Here is a 19,905-nt window from a genome sequence, read left to right as displayed (position 1 = left end):
TCAGACAACGGACCCCACTTTAATAATAAACATCTGGCAGAGGTGGGTTGCCAGGTTTTTCTTTATCCCTTATTTACAAAAGCAGCCGCAAGCCTTTTACCAACACCTTGCCAGTTTCCCTTCCCTCCATCCATCCTTCGCAAAATTTAGCAACATGCTTTCATGGCACCAGGATGCTAGGTCCTTCCCTCATATCCAATCGCACCAGCAAGGTTTTCTACGAACAAGTCGCCAGTTTCCCTTTCCTGTATCCCATATTGGCAAAATGCAGCAGCATGCTTTTGGCAACTGGACGCCAGGTTCTCTTCCTCTATCACTCCTATGCTAATACAGTAGCAAGCTTTGGCACCGAGTTGCCTGGTTCTTCTTTATCCCTCATTCGCATACTCAGCAGCAAGCTTTCTAATATAGAGTTGCCAGTTTCTCTGCATTTATCACAGCAAAAGCAGCAGTGAATCCTTCTACCACTGGGACGCCAGCTTCTCCGCATCTAGACAACTTTTCTAAAAACGATCTTTCAATGCATCAACCCTTCCCAAGCTGCTGCTGTCACTTCTGTTCATTTCCGAAATAAGCACAGTAGTTATCACTACCTTATCTGAAGTAATTAACCAGCTAAGCACCCCCTCTCCATCTTCTACTCAAAGACAAGCTCATGCAAGCCTTACGAACCTCCAAGCCTCACCTCAAATCTCAAAATCCAGCATACTTCTCTGTCAGAGCTTCAGTTCAAAGTCGAGCCATGTCGCTACCTGATCCAGGGTTCCGCTCATTCACCTATTAAGATTCCCATTGTTCTCAATTCCCTTTGACCTCTTCTTCTGCCATTCCTTCCTAATTGTCCGAGCTGATCCACTCCACTCCATGGAATCCTCAACTACCTTATCGAGAGCTGTTCAGCTTCGCTAGCCTTCCACCAGTTATTTTCCTCTGCTCTGGGTGGCGAGGCCACTCGGCGTTCACTTTCCCTACGCTTGCCTCTGTCCTGTTCTCCTTCTCACCCCAACCAGTGAATAAAGGTACAACACATGTCACCAAACATGGCACATACACCTCCCTTCTCGGCCAACAACATGTCCAGAGCCATTTGATTTTGCACTCCCATCAACGAGGTTGGCCCCAGCTGCTCTGCGAACCGCTCCATGACGTCGCTGGTTAAGTTTGAGAGTCTCAGCACATTGTAATGGATATAATTAATGCGGTTACCCATATAACTATACTTTCAAACCCTGCAGCTATTTCATCAACTAATTTATATTCATTTGGAGCTAGTGAATTGACAATATAAAGCACCTTGATGTGACTGCTGTTCTGATTTGGTGCTAAAATTTAACTGAAGACTTCTCAACCTCACCAGCCCCCAAATGAGCACATAAACAGATATATACCAAGTTTATTCTCACTAAGAATGACAGTGATGGCAATGTTTGGGATTTCAAAGAAAAGATGGAGCGTCTGTTTTTTCATGTTACATTCTTTGTTCTTATTGTTTAATGTCGATAAACCTGCTGTGTGTTTCAGGTGTGTATAATCAAGCAGCCAATTCCTTGCAGAGCTTTTAATAACCTGCCAGCCTTTTACAAAAACTCTCATACAATCTCTTTTGAATTCATTTGTTTATCATCTATTGTCTCCTTTAACCAGAGGAATTGTTTCATCTTCAGGTCCTCTCCCGGCACAATGACGTTGCACTCCTGCATACCTGTAAACTCACCTGTGCTCTTACTGGTAGATCCAGTTTGCTGACAGACATTAAAGTATTATTCCAGGAAATCATCTTTCACATAATGTTATCATTACAGTGTTTCCTGAGAACCAGTTTTCAAAAATTCACCCTCTCCCTTCCCACACACACAGGAGTGCTTCATGTTTTATTATATTGTTAATTGGTTTTTTTGCACTTATCTCACCTGTGACCTGAATCCTGAAGATAAAGAAGTCACAAAAAATTAAAATCACCTGTTTAGTCAAAGTGTTTCTGCTTGACTGTAATAATAACTAAAGATCCAGAAAATCACAGGTGTCTCAGTTCCACCAGCATTCCAGTAATCCACGACATGAGCATAACACAACAAAGGTATGGTGCGGTATGGTCCATAGGGGCGACCGTGGCTCAGGGGGTTGGGAATCGCATCTGTAACCGGAAGGTTGCCGGTTCGATCCCTGGGCTCTCTGTCCTGGTCGTTGTGTCCTTGGGCAAGACACTTTACCCTACCGCCTACTGGTGTTGGCCAGAGGGGCCGATGGCGCGATATGGCAGCCTCGCTTCTGTCAGTCTGCCCCAGGGCAGCTGTGGCTACAACAGTAGCTGCCTCCACCAGTGTGTGAATGTGAGAGTGAATGAATAGTGGTATTGTAAAGCGCTTTGGGTGCCTTGAAAAGCGCTATATAAATCCACTCCATTATTATTATTATTATTATTATTATTATTATGGTGTCTGTTGGCTGAAGGCTAGCTGGTGCTCCCGTGATTATCCTGAATCAGAAGGATGGTCTTACATCCAGGGACTGAGTTGCAAAAGATGCAGTTTCTCTAATACTCAGTGTGATGGTACATAAGGGTTTCTGCAAAAATGGAAGAAAATAAAACAGAAAATAAAGATAAGATCACAGTACAAATGAGGAAAAACGTCACAGTGTTTGAAGCCACATTATGAACCACCTAAACTGTTCAGGTAGTGAATAACTCGTAAGACGTAGCTACGTCAAATCTGCATCAGCGTAGCAAAACAGAGGCATTATAGACACAATAGATGTGACGCACACCAGCATTAACAAATAAAGGCTTTCACTCAGCTGCTGTTTTTCATGGTCAGCCTGGGAGAAAACCAGTCAGTCAGCTAGGCTACAATCCCCTGACTGGGTGAATTTACCTGAACAGTTTATTTGGTTCATAACGTGGCTTCAAACACTGATGATGATCGCTCGATTCTATTGTCGGTATCTGTAGCCAGTCTTGTCAACGATCTCACTGAGGGGGTTTCGTGCCTTTGCAGAACAGCAGTGGGGACAGAGCATCTCCTTCAATCAGCTGTCCAAGCCTGCAGTGAGTCTTTGTTTGTCACTTTCAAAGGCCTCCGGAATTAAAATAAATAAATAAATAAAAATCCCAGTTATCCAAAGTTTTGGCAGCAGAAAAAAATATTGTACATCCAAAAACAAATTTCCTTATGAGAAAATTAGATTGAACCTTGAGCATCTCTGCATAAGTGAGATAACTGCAGAGGTGGGACCAAGTCATTGTTTTGCAAGTCTCAAGTAAGTCTCAAGTCTTTATCCTCAAGTCTCAAGTCAAGTCTCAAGTAATGTCAGGCAAGTCAGAGTCGAGTCTCAAGTCACTGGTGTAAAAGTCCGAGTCAAGTCACAAGTCTGAAACTTTGAATTTCAAGTCCTTTCGAGTCTTTAAAAAAAAAAACGAAAAAATAATGTTGCAGTTATGCTAAATGTAAATATTAGACCATGTAATTTTAAAATCTGTGTTTTTCTCAACACATACAAAATAGTGAACTTAGAAAATATACACAAATTGTGAAATTGCACCTCTTTAAAATGCAGCTCAATTAAACTTAGCTCCAAGAATAATTTTCACCAACAGTTCTGAGATAAGCTGCATGTTATTCTTGGATGCGGTTGTAGGACCGGCTTTAAAATCGCATGACAAAAATATCATACACATTAAAAAGAACTGTATCACCAACGTAGCCTGGAAAACATTTGCTAGTTAGATGAAGTCAGCTATCTCATCTTAGCATATTTATATGCATATTTATAATCATACGCTTCTTGGAGTGAGTGCACACACTCATGAAGTTTAGTAACTTCAGGTCACTGCAACAAGCCCAGGTACAGTTTACCGACGGATGGGTGCAGGACCTTGAAATGCACCGTGTAGAAAGTAAAGACCATCGTACGTATCATAAGTTTACCAGTCTCACAAATCATCGTCATAAATACACATTCGTTAACCGTTTATTAATATAACCTTTGAGCTCAACGGTAATTAATTAGTAGTGGAAATAATTTCTGGTAGCATCACAGAAATGTAGCAGTGACAATAATACTGTATGCTGTAATCGTACTGGGCAATTAGTGATACAAAAAACCTGTTTTATCCTGTGAATAAAAGTATATGTTTTTGTCAATGTACCATAATAACAGAAGCGAAACGCAATATTGTGTCAGGACAATTCACTATTTATGCACAATAAATAAAGGAGCATAGCGCGACAATTTCTGTTCAGCGCCAGACTTGCTTGTAACCTATATCACCAATTATGTTAAGAAAAATGACGCATTAACTACAACAGCAGACTGACCTTTGTGTAAATGCTTGGAGCAGACTAACCTGTGAGCTGGAGTGTTCTGGGACGTTATATTTGATCTTTGAATGGCTGAAATCCAGGCCATCCGTCGCGTCTTTGTTACTTCGGAAACATGGCTCGAACAATTTCTCTTCAACGACGTAATCCGATAACAACCGATCTCTTTACCCGTCGGCTTCCCGTGGCTGTCATGCGACCGGCTATTGCAGTTAATAATACAACAGCTTCTTGACATTTTTGTGTTTCTTTTTATCGCTGTATAACTGATTTTAATTGAAAGCCTGCGTGCGCTAGTACTTCTTGCCACGAGTTCCCAGAATCCTTTGCGGTTCTACCCGTGAATGACGTCACATTTTCAATCTCCATATAATATGCATGTTAAATTTTATATTTGGGGTAAAATATCAAGTCTTTTCAAGTAAACCGGTTCAAGTCCAATTCAAGTCCCAAGTCATTGGTGTAAAAGTCCAAGTCAAGTCACAAGTCTTAGAACATTTTTTCAAGTCAAGTCTAAAGTCATAAAATTAATGACTCGAGTCTGACTCGAGTCCAAGTCATGTGACTCGAGTCCACACCTCTGGATAACTGCACTTCACTTCCACAGGCTTACTGAGCATGTGCAGAGGAAATGTAATATTGCCCGCAGTCTCTAGTATTTAGACCACCAGTGTGCCCCCCACCCCTCATATACAAAAAAAAGGGGGGGGGGGGGGGTGAGAACTAGGAGACTGTAATTCCACGTTATGTCACTGACGGTGGATGCAGTTCATTTGTTAATTCTAGGAAACCTAATGCAGGCTGACCAGTTAATTCCTGAGCAGGGTTATTGTTGACACTCCCTATTGTGTAAGTCCTGCTGTCAGTGCAGATAAATGAAGCACAGAAAGGACTTTTTCTTTCACAGAACAGATCTGTTGTGTTTCTGTCCTTTATAATCTCTGAGTGAATCATGCAGCACAAACAGAAACTGCTTCTTTAAACAAACCTTCAGTGCTGACATTTGAACTTTACATTCTCAGTCATTAGTCATAATTTCAAAATTAAGAGTTGGGTCATTGTTCTTCTGACGTTATTGTGTTGCTGTTTAAGTTAAGTTTAAAGAAAATGCTGACAATGCTGACAGCTGTCTCCACTCTGTGATTGGTTGTTATCAGAGTTACAGCCGAATAATAAGAGACAGGTTCACTGTTTTTTGACTCGCACATGCTCAAATTTTTAAGAGCAGAATAAATATAAATATTTATAAATAATAAATATATTTATTATTTAGGTTAGAAAAAAGCAGAATGAAATATCAAGAAGAAATGCTAAATTGTGAAGTTCAGTTTGTTCAGCATCAGGTTTTCAAGTCCAGTAATTCTGCTGGACAATTAAATTGTGTCTTACGCAGAACCTGCAATCTGAGATGTAAGACTGCACGGTGGCCTCAGGGGAGATTTTGATGGCACTCTGTAGGATGACTATAAAAATCAAGAAGAGGACGCGAAAGACAGAGATGAAGATGAAATGGTGGAAGTTAAAGAAGGCAGAATGTAGCACAGAGTTCAGGTTCTGGTTGGAAGGGAAAAGTTGCCAGATAGCTGGGAAAGCGCTGAGGGAAACATCCAAGAAGGTGTTTGGTGTACTGAAGAGGACTTGGTGTTAGGATGAGGAAGTACAGGAAAGCATTCAAAGGAAGAGGTTAGCAAAGAAAAAGTGGGAGAGTCAGGGAGCTGAAGGAAGTAGACCGGACTGCTGGCTGCTAAGAGAGAGGTGGCAAGGATAAAGGAAAAGGCTCACAGTGAACCGTATGTGAGGCTGGACACCAAGGAAGGAGAAAAGGACGTGTACTGATTGACTGGGAGAGAAATCGAGCTGGAAAGGATTAATAAAAAGGTTCAACATTGCTGCCTGGAAGCTGAAATTCCTGGATCAGGTGAGCTGCAGTGAGGCGTTGGGTGTGTCGTCAGACAGGTGTCTGAGAGAGGTGTGCTTAATGCAGACAGAGAGGAGGAGGAGAGAGGAAGGTTATTTATGCCTCAGCAGGTCTGGAGGTTTGGATCTTACAGCGATGGCTTTCTACAAAGTGATGTGTTTGGCTGCTGGGCTGATGCTCCTGACCCAAGGTAAGAGCTCTCTGCACACACCTGCATCAGGAACGACTCAGAGGGTGAAAACACTCAGGAGCACAGCGCTTCACTTTAAAGTGGCACTGCAGGAAAAGGAGGACTGGTGTTGTGCTTTAGCTTCATCTTTATCTTGGTGATGAAAGCTAAAACACAGATTAATGTGACGATCTGTTTGGTTTGGAAGCAGCTGAGAGGCTGAACTGCTCTCCATCAATCAGCGTCTGTGTCACAGCTGCTTTATTTTATTTTAGCTTTGATTCCGTGTTTAAATTTTATTCCAATTCATATTAAGAACTTGAGACTTATAATGTTTTTATAATGTTAACATATTAAGTCTTAATACTCAAGAAGAGATATTACAGTTCAAATATGTGGCTCACGTCCTTCGTAGATGACATTCAGCTGTTGTTTTTGTTGTGATAAGAAAATTCAGTTTTATTTATATATCATCAAATCACCAACATTTCAGGGCGTGATATGGTACTACAAGGTTATTAAGATAAGATGGGGCCCGATTATTTAAGACCTTGTATGTGAGGAGCAGGATTTTGAATTCAATTCTGGATTTAAGCGGGAGTGTCACGGCCAGCGGAGCTGACTGTGCGAGAACGAGGGCCCAGGTGCGCACACAGAAGGAGACGGAGCGGAGAGTTAAACCAAAGCCAAGCCATTTTATTTTGGCTGATAAATATGAATACAATACAAACTGGGTGACAAACTAAACTGCAACCTACACTGGGAAAACTAAACACGATAACTATGATAACTATGTTTACTGTGACTACCATGAGTGCTATGACATGGTGACACAGACGTTCTGACAAAGACAGAAACGTACACACACACTAAATACACACGAGGGGCGATCAGGGGAAGTGAAACTAAATACAATGAACAAAGAACACCAGACTCTTTCAAAATAAAACAGGAAACATGACGGAGGCAGACGTAATACTGACTTGACAACATGAACAAGGCAGACTGGAACATAAGGGGTGACGACACAACAGGATCTAGATCGACAAGGACTAAAGACTGGACTGGATGACTTAACATAAAAGAATGTCAAAATACAAGGCAACTGAAATCCGAACTAATGGTAGAGACAACAAGAACTTAGCATGTCTTCTACAGTACATGCCAATGATGCAAAATGAACAGAAAATGCTGGGTCCCAGCCCATGACAGGGAGCCAATGAAGGGAAGCCAATACAGGAGAAATCTCTCTCCTTCTGGTCCCTGTCAGGACTCTGGCTGCAGCATTTTGGATTAACTGAAGACTTCCTGATAATAATGAATCACAGTCGTCCAGCCTGGAAGTAATAAATGCATAAAGTTTTTCAGCATCACTCTGAGACAGGATATTTCTAATGCTTATATTGGATATAATATACATGAATGTAAGAAGTCACTTTATTAGATATAATTATGTAGTTAGAACTTAATTACAGAGTATTAGGGCCACATTAGGAAAAAACATTACGGATAATTTTAAGAATAAAGACGAATTTTCAAGATTAAATTAGAAAATCTATTTTGAAAAAAAGTTGAAATGTGGAGATTACACTTGTTTCCAGATAAGATAACCTTTATTAGTCCCACGCGTGGGAAATTTGTTTTGAGGCGATCTGCCATGGTTACCCTCTAAGTTAGTGAAATTGTACTTCAGAATCGGTTTTAGTACCAAGGAAATAATTCTTCTTATAGCTCATAAAGTCAGATGTGGCCATATTTAGACTTTTCGTTACCCTCGTTGTTATCTGTTAAGTGTTACACCCCAGCCCAGGGAACCGGCGTGCGACATAAGGAAAACAAAAATAAGGAAAAATGCCCCCCCCCCCACTCCCTGCTCTTAAGGAGGACGAACCAACAAAAAACAGCTACCACGGATTTCACAACAGCCAGTCAGTTTATTGAGTCCCAAAAGGTAGCAGGCATCAGGGTGAGCATGGCCAAAACAACAAACAAAAACTCTAGAAATGAAATGCAGCTGGCTTACCTTCACAGAAAACCCCAAACAAATATTACAGGTGTCTTACCTGCCTCTCTAACCAAAAACAGGAGAAAAGGTTCCCAAAGAAAAATGGCTTCTCACCCCTACAGCTACCGAGTAAAAACAGTATCGACAACTATTTACATCTATATACAACAAACTATTTACAACACGGGGGGAGATCACGACCATGACAAACTGAAACACAGGGCTTAAATACATAGAGCGAGCAATCAGGGAATGGACAACAGGAGGGAAACACAGCTGGGGCAAATCAGAACTGACGAGACAAGGAAGCTTAACCTGAACACACTGAGATAAGACAGACCTTCAAAGTAAAACAGGAAACACATAACAGTCACGCCTAAAACAAAACACTGACAACATCGAATCGTAACATAAGTGATGACGTATCAACCCAACTTTTGGGTCCAATCGTCCACTGCGTTAATTAAGGCTGTTGTCTTTTTAATGTGCTGCGATGCTCTGTATCATGTTTTATTTAATATAAACAAGCCCCTAAAAATAATTCTTGGTCGTTGTAATCATGTAGTAATCATGTGCAGCACGTCCATAAGCTTTAAACTTATGATGTAACTGCAGATCATGTGTTCGTGGACTCCCAGACACCAAAGACTTGAAACCACAGCAGCGCTGTTATTGATCAGATGATGTCTTTAAAAATGCTCCAAAAGGCTTGAATTGCACCAAAAGTCCAGACGTCCAGTTTGAAGACTCAAAATAGCTGAGGTGACACTAACCAAAATGTTTTCCTGTTTTTCAGAGTCTGAGTCACAGCTGAATGGTAAGATAAAGTTTCCTTTTAACTTGTAATGTTTAATACATCATGAGGATGAATATTAGTTTCTGACTGGACTCTAGACTTGCAACGCAGTGAACTCCTGAAATCAGATTACTTTTTACTGCTGTTAGTCCAGGATCACTGTGTCCTCACTCAGCAGTTTGTAGTGCTGAGAGTTTACAGCTCCTACAGTAATGCTCACTCTGTGTTTTAATGTCGGTCTTCAGTTTGTGGTCAGCCAAAGCTCAACACCAAGATTGTAGGAGGACAGGTGGCCCGCGCTGGCAGCTGGCCCTGGCAGGTCAGTCTGCAAACATCTGGGTCCCACTTCTGTGGAGGATCCCTCATTAACAGTCAGTGGGTGCTGACTGCTGCTCACTGCTTTCAAACGTGAGTAATGAGGCTGAAGCTGCACTCTAAACATGATTTAAAGAGATTATAAAAGGTTGTAATCAGGGGGTGAGGGTGTAACAGGATAAATATTTAACAGAGTAGGAATCAATAATATCATTTCTTTTTAGCCATCGTAATAACTGCATGCTGTTTTGTGCTCCTTGATGATCTCAGCACCAACCTGAGAGGACTGACTGTGAATCTGGGCCGTCAGAGTCTACAGGGATCTAACCCCAATGCAGTATCTCGAACTGTAACAAAGATCATCAAACATCCAAACTACAACTCTCAAACTTTCAACAATGACATCTGCCTCCTGCAGCTCTCCTCACCGGTGACTTTCAACAACTACATTTCTCCCGTCTGCCTGGCAGCTTCAGACAGCATCTTCTACAGCGGTGTTAACAGCTGGGTCACCGGCTGGGGAAGTACTAGAGAAGGAGGTGGGTCATAAAAACACAAGATTACTTTTAGAGTAAAAAATCTCCACACTGAAAGAAATAAGTGTGCTTTCTCAGATGGCTCAGAAATACTTCAAGCAATAAAATTCTTCTGCAAGCTAAAATGTTCTAAATCTGAGTTTGATGACTGGGAACACATTGTTTTTTTAAATGTTTTAAAAGGGCTTAAGTACCCAGTCGAGTAATCCGGGAATTGGAGACAGGAGGGAAGCACAGCTGGGAGGAATTAGACCTAACGAGACAAGGGAAGCAAAATTGGAAACACTGACATGAGACACAGATTTTCAAAGTAAAACAGGAAGCACACAATAGGCACAGACATGACACCTACACTAAACACGAGGGAACAAGAACAAGAACTAAACTCATAGCCAGAATTAAACTGAAACATAGAATAATAACAATCAAAACAGCACAACCAGAGAATCAGAACATAAATCATAGAGAATAATACCAAAATGCAAGAAACTGAAAATGCTGCGTCAAAATGACCCAGAACCGTGATAGAGACCTTCAAATAAGCCATTCCTCTGCAGTTGATCTGTTAGCTGTTTGAGATAAAACAAGCCACTGCAGTCAACAGGCCTGCAAAAGGAGTGCATCCAACCTGCCCACTCACCTCATTTTTTTGGCCAATTTTACGTTAGAATCTTTCCAATTTTTGTCTCGCCATGTGAATACTGGTGTTGTTTCTCCATTTCACAGCCAAAGCGTCATTCCCCAGTGTTAAAATATCACTAGACAAGAAAAATATTTTTGATACGGAAGGAATTACAGCCACACAATAATCCTGGTATCAAATGAGGGAGACCTTTCATCGACTTTACTTTTTCTGCTTTATACTTTTTTGCCTTAGCGTCCGCTCCTTCACCCAACCTGATGGAGGTGGAGGTTCCTGTTGTGGGAAACAGGAAGTGTAACTGTAACTATGGAGTGGGATCAATCACTGACAACATGATCTGTGCCGGGTTAAGTGCAGGAGGAAAGGACTCCTGTCAGGTGATTGTTGTTACCTGTGTTTGGCACATTTTCACCTTCTACAGTTTCTTCTCCTCAGCTAACAGTAAATGTTTCTGCTCTCAAAGGGGGATTCAGGAGGTCCAATGGTGAGCAAGCAGAGCGGTCGCTGGATTCAGGCGGGAGTCGTCAGTTTTGGGGAAGGTTGCGCCAGGCCGAATCTTCCAGGAGTCTACGCCAGAGTATCCCAGTACCAGACTTGGATCAGGACCCAGATCTCCTCCAACCAGCCGGGCTTCATGACGTTCACGTCCACTGGGACCAACAGTGACCTCAGTGTCACCTGCTGAGGACTGCCACCCAGTGGCGGTCCTAGCCTGCTTGGTGCCCCAGGCTAACCCCCCCACACGCACACACAAAACGTGTCAGGTTTTGTATTGTTGATTATCATTTGTGCTTAGAAATATCTACTTATATATGCTTAGAGTTTTATAATTAGTTGTAGATTGGTAGAGGTTTGATCCTTAATAGTCTGCAAACTTTGTGTGTATTCCAGAGCACTCTGGGAGCGTGGGAGAGCTCGTACCTTCTCTTATTGTTTTATGGTAGGATAAACGTATCTATGTCTGTTTTAGGTTAAGTGCCTTTTGTTTAGATGGTTTAGGGAAGTCGTTCATGGGGTCACACACACACACACACACACACACACACACACACACACACACACACACACACACACACACACACACAGGCAAGGTACTCTTTGTTTGTATGTAGACATCATATGTTAATGCACCTATGTATATTCATGTAACCTCAATAAAAGAGCAGTGTTACGGGGGAGCGGACGAGAGCGACTGGGGTCAAGCGAAGGAACGGCGCCTGTCCGGTTCTCTCCCGTGCACGAGAAACATGAAGAACTTTGCCTACTCGTGTCTTGCTTTGCTGTGTAATTACATTGTCTTCAACGTTCCAGCGAATAGGTTTAAGCTACAAACCCCTAACCCTGACCTCAGTGTCACCTGCAAAGGACTGCCACCAATGCCAACCACCACCCCTAAAACAACCACAACCACAGTGCCCACAGGACTGAATCGATTTGCTTTCATAAAATCGCCTCTAATATTTATCAGTTGGAGTTAAAGAAATATATTTTGGGGATCTCGGGAACACAGCGGCAATGATCATCCCTCTTGGACTGATTTGAAATATAAAAGAAATTCAAATAACCTTTTGTTGTTTTTTCTTTCTTTTGTTGAGATGAAAAAAGTAGAATCATTTAACATGTTTGTGGATTTGAAATGAGAGCTGGAGTTTGAACTGAACTGTCTTTGTCAGCAGCACACACACCAAGCGCTCGCCGTGTTGCTCGCCTGGTTACGACGATGTTCTCATTAGCTCATGGATGCAAGCTCTTTCTCTGATTCTTCTTCTCATTATTGTGATTTCAGTAACCACTTCATAATATTATTGTTTCTTTATCCTGATGTAAATGTCATGGAGGTTTATAGAGAAAGGCTCCAGCCAGATGGGGGGTTCAAACCCAGGCAGCAGTGCTAACGTATTACATCATTACAGCTGAACATTATTTATTATTTATAGTAAATAAATAAAACTCAGAAGCATACAGTCTCAAAAGCAGCAGGTGACCAAAGGAGAGAAGAGAAAGAAGATTCAAATTACACTTATCACAACATCATCACGACACCTAACATAAAGAAATAAAGAGCAGGTCTGATTTTGTGCTTGTTATAACACTTTATTTGATTATTGTCAAAATGTTACTAAATGTTGGGGAAATTAAAAAGCTGAAAGTGCTTGTCCTGTGGACCTCAGGGAAATGACACACACTGTGTGCAGTGTGAAAGCAGATCTTTTAGCACCCCCTCCTGGCAGATACGTGCATGTGCAGAGTGAGACCTTCAAACATAAACTCGTTTCCTGTGGATAAACTAAGAGCAGTGACTGACCAACAAACAGCTGCTGACAGCTGCAGCCTCGGTGTGTCACGACTGTAAGAGAAGCGTAGTTTTGGATCTCGGTGTCGCCGTGCCGGCTTCTTTTATGAACCGCAGAGATGCAGCTTAAACTCTGACTACATGGTTGGACACATCGGTGATGAGCAGCTGGAGGAGTACAGAGCACCAGTGGATGATTCTCTGGAGCGGTGTGGAGCAGCCACAGACCTTTCGTTAATTTTACACCATCAGAGGAATTGTGACACCTGCCTGTTTTACACACCTGAAAGACTTCAGCCTGTAGTTTTAAATGTTTTAAATTGAGAGTCGAGACAAGTGTCAGAAGTGCTCTGTGACAGAAGGCTCTCGCAAAGATTAAAAAAAACATATCTCTCTATAACAAAATGCAGCCCAAAAGAAAAAGAAAGATTTCTGCTGTGTGGGATCATTTTGATCTTTTCACTGCAAATAAGGTAACTGTTTGTCTGTCGTTGTTTCAGTGTAATCTATCAGAATAGGAACAACAGCAACGTGACCTGCAGTGTAAAATATTTATTTCATGTTATGCAGGTTAAATGTCGCATCTGTTCTGCGGAGCTTTCTTACACAAACAAAAGCACCTCCTCAGTGTTTAGGCGTTACAGAGCCAAACATGAAAATGAGGAGACAAGCACACCGAGAATGAACACAGGTCGGCCTATACAGACACTGAACAGCTTTATTGTCATTTTTCATTAATATGTGTTCTATTATTTTGAAATCAAGCATCTAGGATGACTGTTCTGCACCAGGCAGTCCTGGATTTTATTATAAATGGCTGCCAACCCCTTAGTATTGTGGAGAGTGACGGGTTCTACATTAATGAGAATATGCAGTTGTGCGCATCTGTGTTGGGTGTGAAACACTTTCCACAAAGTCACACTGCAGACAATTTGGCCCAATTCAAAACGGTCATGATGGATGACTGGGCCATCACAAATAAGGTGTCTTCTGACCAACGCAGCACCAAACATGACTGCAGCAACAAGAACTCTCCAAATTCGACTTTCAGTTCACATTGCACACAAACACAATGTATTAGTCAAGAAATCACGTGATCAAATCCCTGAACTTTCATCCATAAGAGACAAATCTAGACAGATCGTATCATTCTTCAGATCCAGCACTGCAGCCAAAGAAAAGCTTGCTCAAGTGCAGCAGCAGGTGGGACGGCCCGTCTTGAAACTTATCAACGAGGTACCAACACGTTGGAACAGCACATATCAGATGCTGTCACGGCTTCATGATGAGAAAGAAGCAGGCTGGGAATCTGTTGCTTCTCTTCCAACAGATTTAACTCCACTTACGGCTGATGAGTGTGACATCGTAACAGAAGCACTTCTTGTGTTGGTCCCTTTCCACCAGGCTACAGTGGAGTTGTCTGAGGAGAGGTTCAGGATCAAAGGTGATGATGATGAAAATGCTATATTGTGCACTTGAGCAGAACTCTTTACATCTACACACACAAGCAGCCACCCATCTCCATGACCAACTGAGGTGTCACAGACACCGCTTCTAATCTGGAGTCATTAAGTGTGTTGACCCTATCAACACTTTTAGACCCCAGATTTAAAACACTCGGATTTCATAGTTCCTCCAAGTGTAGTGAGGAAGTCAATCGCCTGAAAGTGGAGTGTGCTACAGTAATTGCCTGCACAACATCTGAGCCACAGCCTGGACCTTCATCAGAGCAGTCACCTGTTCCAGGCAAGTTCAGTATTATCAGTTTATTCGTACATTTATTTTGATACTAATGTGTGCTAATTTGGGGTAGATGACAAAAACTAAAACAGCCATGCATTTTTTATTATACCTGTGGCAGCGGCTCAATGGAGAAGTTGGCAGACAACCCAACAACCCAACAGCAGACTCCATTACTGAGGTCCAGCGCTACTTGGCGGAGAGAAACATTCCAAGATCAGAGGATCCTTTAAGGTACTGGAGGAATAGGAAGACATCTTATCCGAACCTTTCCCACCTGGCTTTACAGTTTTTGTACCCCAGCTTCATCTGTGCCCTGTGAGCGTGTTTTCCAAAGCTGGGGAAATGGTGTCAAAAAAATGCAATAGGCTGAATGTAAAAACAACTTATTTTTCTGAATAGAAATTTATAATAAACTCTCCAGTCAATTACATTTAAATGGGTAATATTACATTCACAATACTTTCATTTAAATTTTCACTTAATGTCATTCGCAACATATTTTAAAGATGTCTACAACATTTGAAATGTAAAAGATATAAAATGATTCCATGGAAAGTACCTTACAGTGTATACAAGTATGACTAGGTCATTGAATCAGTGTCTGTTGAGAGTAGGGCTGGGTATCGTCACTGATTTCTAGAATCGATTCAATTCCGATTCACAAGGTCCCAAATCGATTCGATCCACGATTCGATTTAATTCGATTCGATTCGATTTAAATCTGGGAAATTTTGACAGTCAGAAGTATAATTCAGATCAGAACATTTACATATTTTTGTACCTATAAAAAGGAAGCTGACACTCGCAAGACTTTATCCAAGGTGTGAGCATCACAGCAGATGCTTTTGTGTCAAAGTAGCTGAGGATAAAACACAGAAAAACATGAAGGTGATTTTCCTGGCCTGGGATTTTATAAAAATATTCTGCAGTACATCAAAAACGAAAGAAAACCATTAATTAATGAACATTACCTCTGACGTTACAGCGGTTTTATTAGACACACGGCTAAGCATTTTGCATTTTGAATAATATTAAAAAGTTTAAATTTGTTCAGTATTGAACAGCAGAAATGAGGTTTTCTTTTCGGAAGAATGTAAAAGGGAAAAAAACAGCGGCCGACAGCCTGTAAACAGCGGTAGACTTGTGCGTAACAAGCAAGCGAATAATGAAGAAAGGGAAACTGTTCGAGAGAGAGAGAGGGGGGGAGAGAGAGAGAGCTGCGCATCGCAATGGAAGCAAAACAGTAAAAGAGTGAATTCATGACGATGTTTATGTGAAGCGTTTGGATCTTCTTTTGCTGCTGGTTCGGTCAATATTGTTTGGAGAGAGATCAAACTAACAGCTTTAGAATCAGCGCATAAAGGGCGTGAACACAAAGCGCGGACCCGAATCAGCGAGCTGTCGGCTTTCAGCCCCGACTGTGAGAAAGGCGACATCTCACTGATTCTGATCCGCGGGTCGCGCTGTGTGTTTAAGTCTATGTGCAGAATCCCTGTACCTGCTCTCATTTACTGTTTGGTGGTTCTTGAAATTTTGTGAGATGTCACCAGAGATTCTGGCATTTCGGACAAAATAAATTTATATTAAAAAATCGATTCAGGATTTTAATGAATCGATTTTACGTTATCCAAGCCAGAATCGATTTTAATCGATGAATCGATTATAAAAACCCACCCCTAGTTGAGAGTCTCAAGTAAGTTGCCTGCAATGACATTTAAGGTCCAGCAGGTGTCAGTATGGAGCAAAACAGCAACACTGTCGACAGTATCGAAGTTCGGGGAATGTGCTGAAACGCTTCACGAGGCCTCATCTACACATCACTAGCAAATATGCTTGTTTTTATTAAATACTTTGACGAGTCTACTTTAAACAGCTGTGCAGTTACAGAAATAAAGCACCAAAGTAGCTTATCCTTATTTTACACATTAAACATGTCCACAGATGTGTTCTCCACCTCAGAGCTCAAATCTGCTGCAAACTGAAGTAGTAAAAGCACCCACACATGACAGGCTTATCAACTGCAGAAATTTTATTGAACCAAATGTGGAACTTGCAAAACACTCCATCACAGTAGCACAGTGCGACCTGGCCATGGCTTTGTGTTCGTTTTAAACCATTATTATTTCAGCATCACTACATCTGAACTTGTTTATAAATTATTGCATTGCAGGAAATTAATAGATTCAAGTGTCCATAAACCACAGGTTCAGTACCAAATTTGCTGTGGGGCTGAACCAGAAAGCTGGTTGAGGACCAGAGCAGGAAACCCTCACTAATGAATCCCAAAAGAAATGAAACCAGCTTGGACTAAATTTCCCACCCTGGTGTAACTTTGCCATCTGATCACAGTGAACAGACTCCACCTTCCTTACAGGCCTCACGTCAGTCAAAGTGTGATACTTGGATTGGCAAAGAGAAGAAAATGCACCCAACAAGAAGCCCAAATCTGCTGGATGGTGGTGAAGATGGTCACTTAAATGCTCTCCACTCAGATGGATGTAAACAATGGCAACTTATGAGGCAGGACGAGAGGAGGTAAAGATCTGGAGCTGGCCAACTACAGAAACCCCTTTCTGCTTTTAACAGACATCCTCAGCACCTCCTCCGACCTGCAAACACTGGGACCCTCCTGCACACCCAGCCCCCACCCCGTTCCCCATGACACCACTCGACTCCAAAATATGGAGACTCATCGTTTTATTGAAACACCTTAAGAGTACAAAACAAAAACGTTACATGAGACTGTGCCGCCGTACTGTGGCACAAGACCTAAAAGAAAAAATTTAAAAGGAAATAAACAAAAGGGACGAGGAGGTGGAAGTGTGTGGGAGGGTCATCACCACTCATCCCTGATGTTGTGTGGAGCTGCAGTGGTGTGTCTTTGTGAGAGTGAGCCTGCCCCCTGGTGTTGTAGGGGGGCGGTGGTGTTACAGAGTCCCATGTTTGTTTCAGAGGTAATTCACGTGTTAGCTAACAGGAGCTGGTGGGATTGCAAAGAGGGGAGGGGGGAGGAAGAGCAACAGCAGCACATAGGAGGGGGTAGAGATGTAGCGGGGGTGGGGAGTTTAATGGCCTTTGAGGAGAGGGGGGGTGGGTCGAGAGCAGCTCCTAGAAGCCGTGGACTTTGAGCTGCTCCTCCTTGGCCAAGTCGATCTACAGAAGACAAAGGGATCCAATTACACTCAGCAACTTTGAGAACAAACATCAGGGGCAACATCTGGACGAAGACCTACCTCAATGAGGAACTGGCAGATATTCTTGCGCTGGTCTCCCTGAAGCTGGATCACTTCACCATACTCTGGGTGCTCAATCACTGTCCCATTGCAGGCAAATTTCTGTGGAGACAAAAACATGTCAATCAGCAAAAACGCTGCAGCAGCAACAACCAGAACCACCTCCAAACTCAGAACAAAGCAGCGCTGTGGCTGTACCTTCTTGAAGGCCTTGACTAGCTTCTTCTTGTCATAGTCGGCAGAGATGCCCTGGACAGTGGTGAGGGTCTTCCTCCCGTTCCGCTGTTGGATTCTTATGTGGATGTAGTCCTCTGTCCCGGCTGGGAGGCGGTCATCACCCTTAGTTGCATCAGCAAAGGGGTCTGGAAAGAGCAGAACACAATGGAATTATGAACACATAAGGCTGGCAGCTCACCCGGCTGATTTACATACAGATTGGCTGTCCTGCTGCCAAATCCTGCCCGTGTTTACCACTGGGGGTTCATATTTCAAATGAAGAGCTGCACAGATGCAGCAGGTCGGGCTAGCAAGCTCTTAACCATTGCCAAATAACAGCAGAGTCATGGCAGGGTGACTTCAGCGGCACCACCGAGCCCGCGGTATATCACACCCGAGACATTTATCCGATATTTTAACGCCACCAGTAAATAAACAAAAGAAGAAGAAAAAAAGGCGGCAAAGGTTTCTAAGAAAACAAATATGTAGCTCGAAGCGGCTTTTGGGCCTAATGGCGGCCGTTTTGACGTTAGCAAGGCCGCTAAACAGCGTTTTTCCACAAAGTTAACACATCCGGGCAGACATTTCCCATTTATTTTCTCCAGTTTCACGCTTTATTTTGATCGAATTAGTTAGGTAAAAAGCAGGTAAATGAAACTACGCCACAGGAAATAAGCCTCGGCCCCAAGCTGAAGCTGGACGTTAGCACCGTGAGCTCTCGCCCTTCCCCCACCCTCTGCGACTGCTCTCTTCGATCAAAAACCACTCACCAAAAGTTTGGAGGTTCTGGATAGCGGACATACGATAAGATTTGCTTTCCTTTCGGATAATAACTTGGTCAGCTAGCGGTCCGTCGGCTGCTTTAGACTCTTTTGTTCGTGTCTTCTGAGGTTCTTGGGGACGACACACGGCTCGGCCTCGGCAGCTTTCACAAAATGGAGATCGCGTAAGGTTGGCAGTGCTGGAAAACAACCCTTTATAGCTCCGCCCCGAAACTGGCGTCAGCACGTCTTTGACTAAGAACGGCACGTCGCAGGCAGCCACGCCCAGAACTCTTTCTCAACTTTACCGGAAGGGTGACGTCATGTCGTTAGATTTCAGTCAAATTGGCAACTGGAAAATTACAAATAAACATATAATTATATTTAAAAACGTATACACACACACACACACACAAATATATAATTCGAAAGTGGACATTGGTTGTACACAGATGTTTTGTTTTGGCAGCAACTTAAACAATTGAGTTAAATTAACTCACTTAACTTTAAAACATGAGGCAGTTGTGTCGAATACACCCAAGGTGCTTATATTAATCCAAGAGAGGCCAGTCTCTTTTTTTCAGTTTAGCTTAATAAATAAAATGATTTTTTACGGTTTTGAGTTCTAAAAACTTTAATATTTCTCTCATATTTGTTGTGACTTCAATTTCATTTAATCAGAAATGTTTTTCCTTTGTTTTGTATCTTATTGTCATAGTTAATAAATAGAATTACATTTCTTAGATTATTTCAAGTTGTAGTGTCTTTATTATTCATTCATTAAAATTCTGATTATAATTTGTTCATTTAAAAATAAAATAAATAAATAAAGGATAACATAAGGATAACACCGTAGCTGCCTCCACCAGTGTGTGAATGTGAGAGTGAATGAATAGTGGCATTGTAAAGCGCTTTGGGTGCCTTGAAAAGCGCTATATAAATCCAATCCATTAATAAA

The 19,905-nt window shown here is 42.1% G+C and overlaps 2 protein-coding genes across 2 annotated transcripts; one reads left to right on the top strand and one right to left on the bottom strand.

The window, feature by feature from the left end:
* The first annotated feature begins 6,306 nt into the window (after positions 1–6,306).
* On the top strand, positions 6,307–11,486 carry LOC113020181 (serine protease 27-like). Its single transcript, XM_026163937.1, has 6 exons — positions 6,307–6,427; positions 9,208–9,228; positions 9,453–9,615; positions 9,793–10,061; positions 10,936–11,078; positions 11,165–11,486. The coding sequence occupies exons 1-6, from the start codon at positions 6,373–6,375 to the stop codon at positions 11,384–11,386; spliced, it is 873 nt and encodes a 290-aa protein (XP_026019722.1). The 5' UTR covers positions 6,307–6,372; the 3' UTR covers positions 11,387–11,486.
* Positions 11,487–16,751: 5,265 nt separating this feature from the next.
* On the bottom strand, positions 16,752–19,158 carry eif1 (eukaryotic translation initiation factor 1). The gene is made up of 4 exons (XM_026163941.1): positions 18,957–19,158; positions 18,169–18,332; positions 17,971–18,072; positions 16,752–17,890 (listed from the first exon to the last, which is right to left on the bottom strand). The coding sequence occupies exons 1-4, from the start codon at positions 18,985–18,987 to the stop codon at positions 17,846–17,848; spliced, it is 342 nt and encodes a 113-aa protein (XP_026019726.1). The 5' UTR covers positions 18,988–19,158; the 3' UTR covers positions 16,752–17,845.
* Between the last annotated feature and the right edge of the window lie 747 nt (positions 19,159–19,905).

The sequence above is a fragment of the Astatotilapia calliptera genome, chromosome 4, assembly GCF_900246225.1.
Source record: "Astatotilapia calliptera chromosome 4, fAstCal1.2, whole genome shotgun sequence".
Lineage (NCBI taxonomy): Eukaryota > Metazoa > Chordata > Actinopteri > Cichliformes > Cichlidae > Astatotilapia > Astatotilapia calliptera.
Note: the sequence above shows the minus strand (reverse complement) of the source record. Positions and strands in the feature narration are given on the sequence as shown.

Excerpts from the sequence above, each read along its gene's own strand:
- LOC113020181 (XM_026163937.1), top strand. The coding sequence starts at position 6,373 with ATGGCTTTCTACAAAGTGATGTGTTTGGCTGCTGGGCTGATGCTCCTG. Across the intron at positions 9,229-9,452 it reads GTCTGAGTCACAGCTGAATG|TTTGTGGTCAGCCAAAGCTC; the intron begins GTAAGATAAAGT and ends GTCGGTCTTCAG. Across the intron at positions 9,616-9,792 it reads GCTGCTCACTGCTTTCAAAC|CACCAACCTGAGAGGACTGA; the intron begins GTGAGTAATGAG and ends TGATGATCTCAG.
- eif1 (XM_026163941.1), bottom strand. The coding sequence starts at position 18,987 with ATGTCCGCTATCCAGAACCTCCAAACTTTTG. Across the intron at positions 18,333-18,956 it reads CCAGAACCTCCAAACTTTTG|ACCCCTTTGCTGATGCAACT; the intron begins GTGAGTGGTTTT and ends TGCTCTTTCCAG. Across the intron at positions 17,891-17,970 it reads TCTGCCAGTTCCTCATTGAG|ATCGACTTGGCCAAGGAGGA; the intron begins GTAGGTCTTCGT and ends TGTCTTCTGTAG.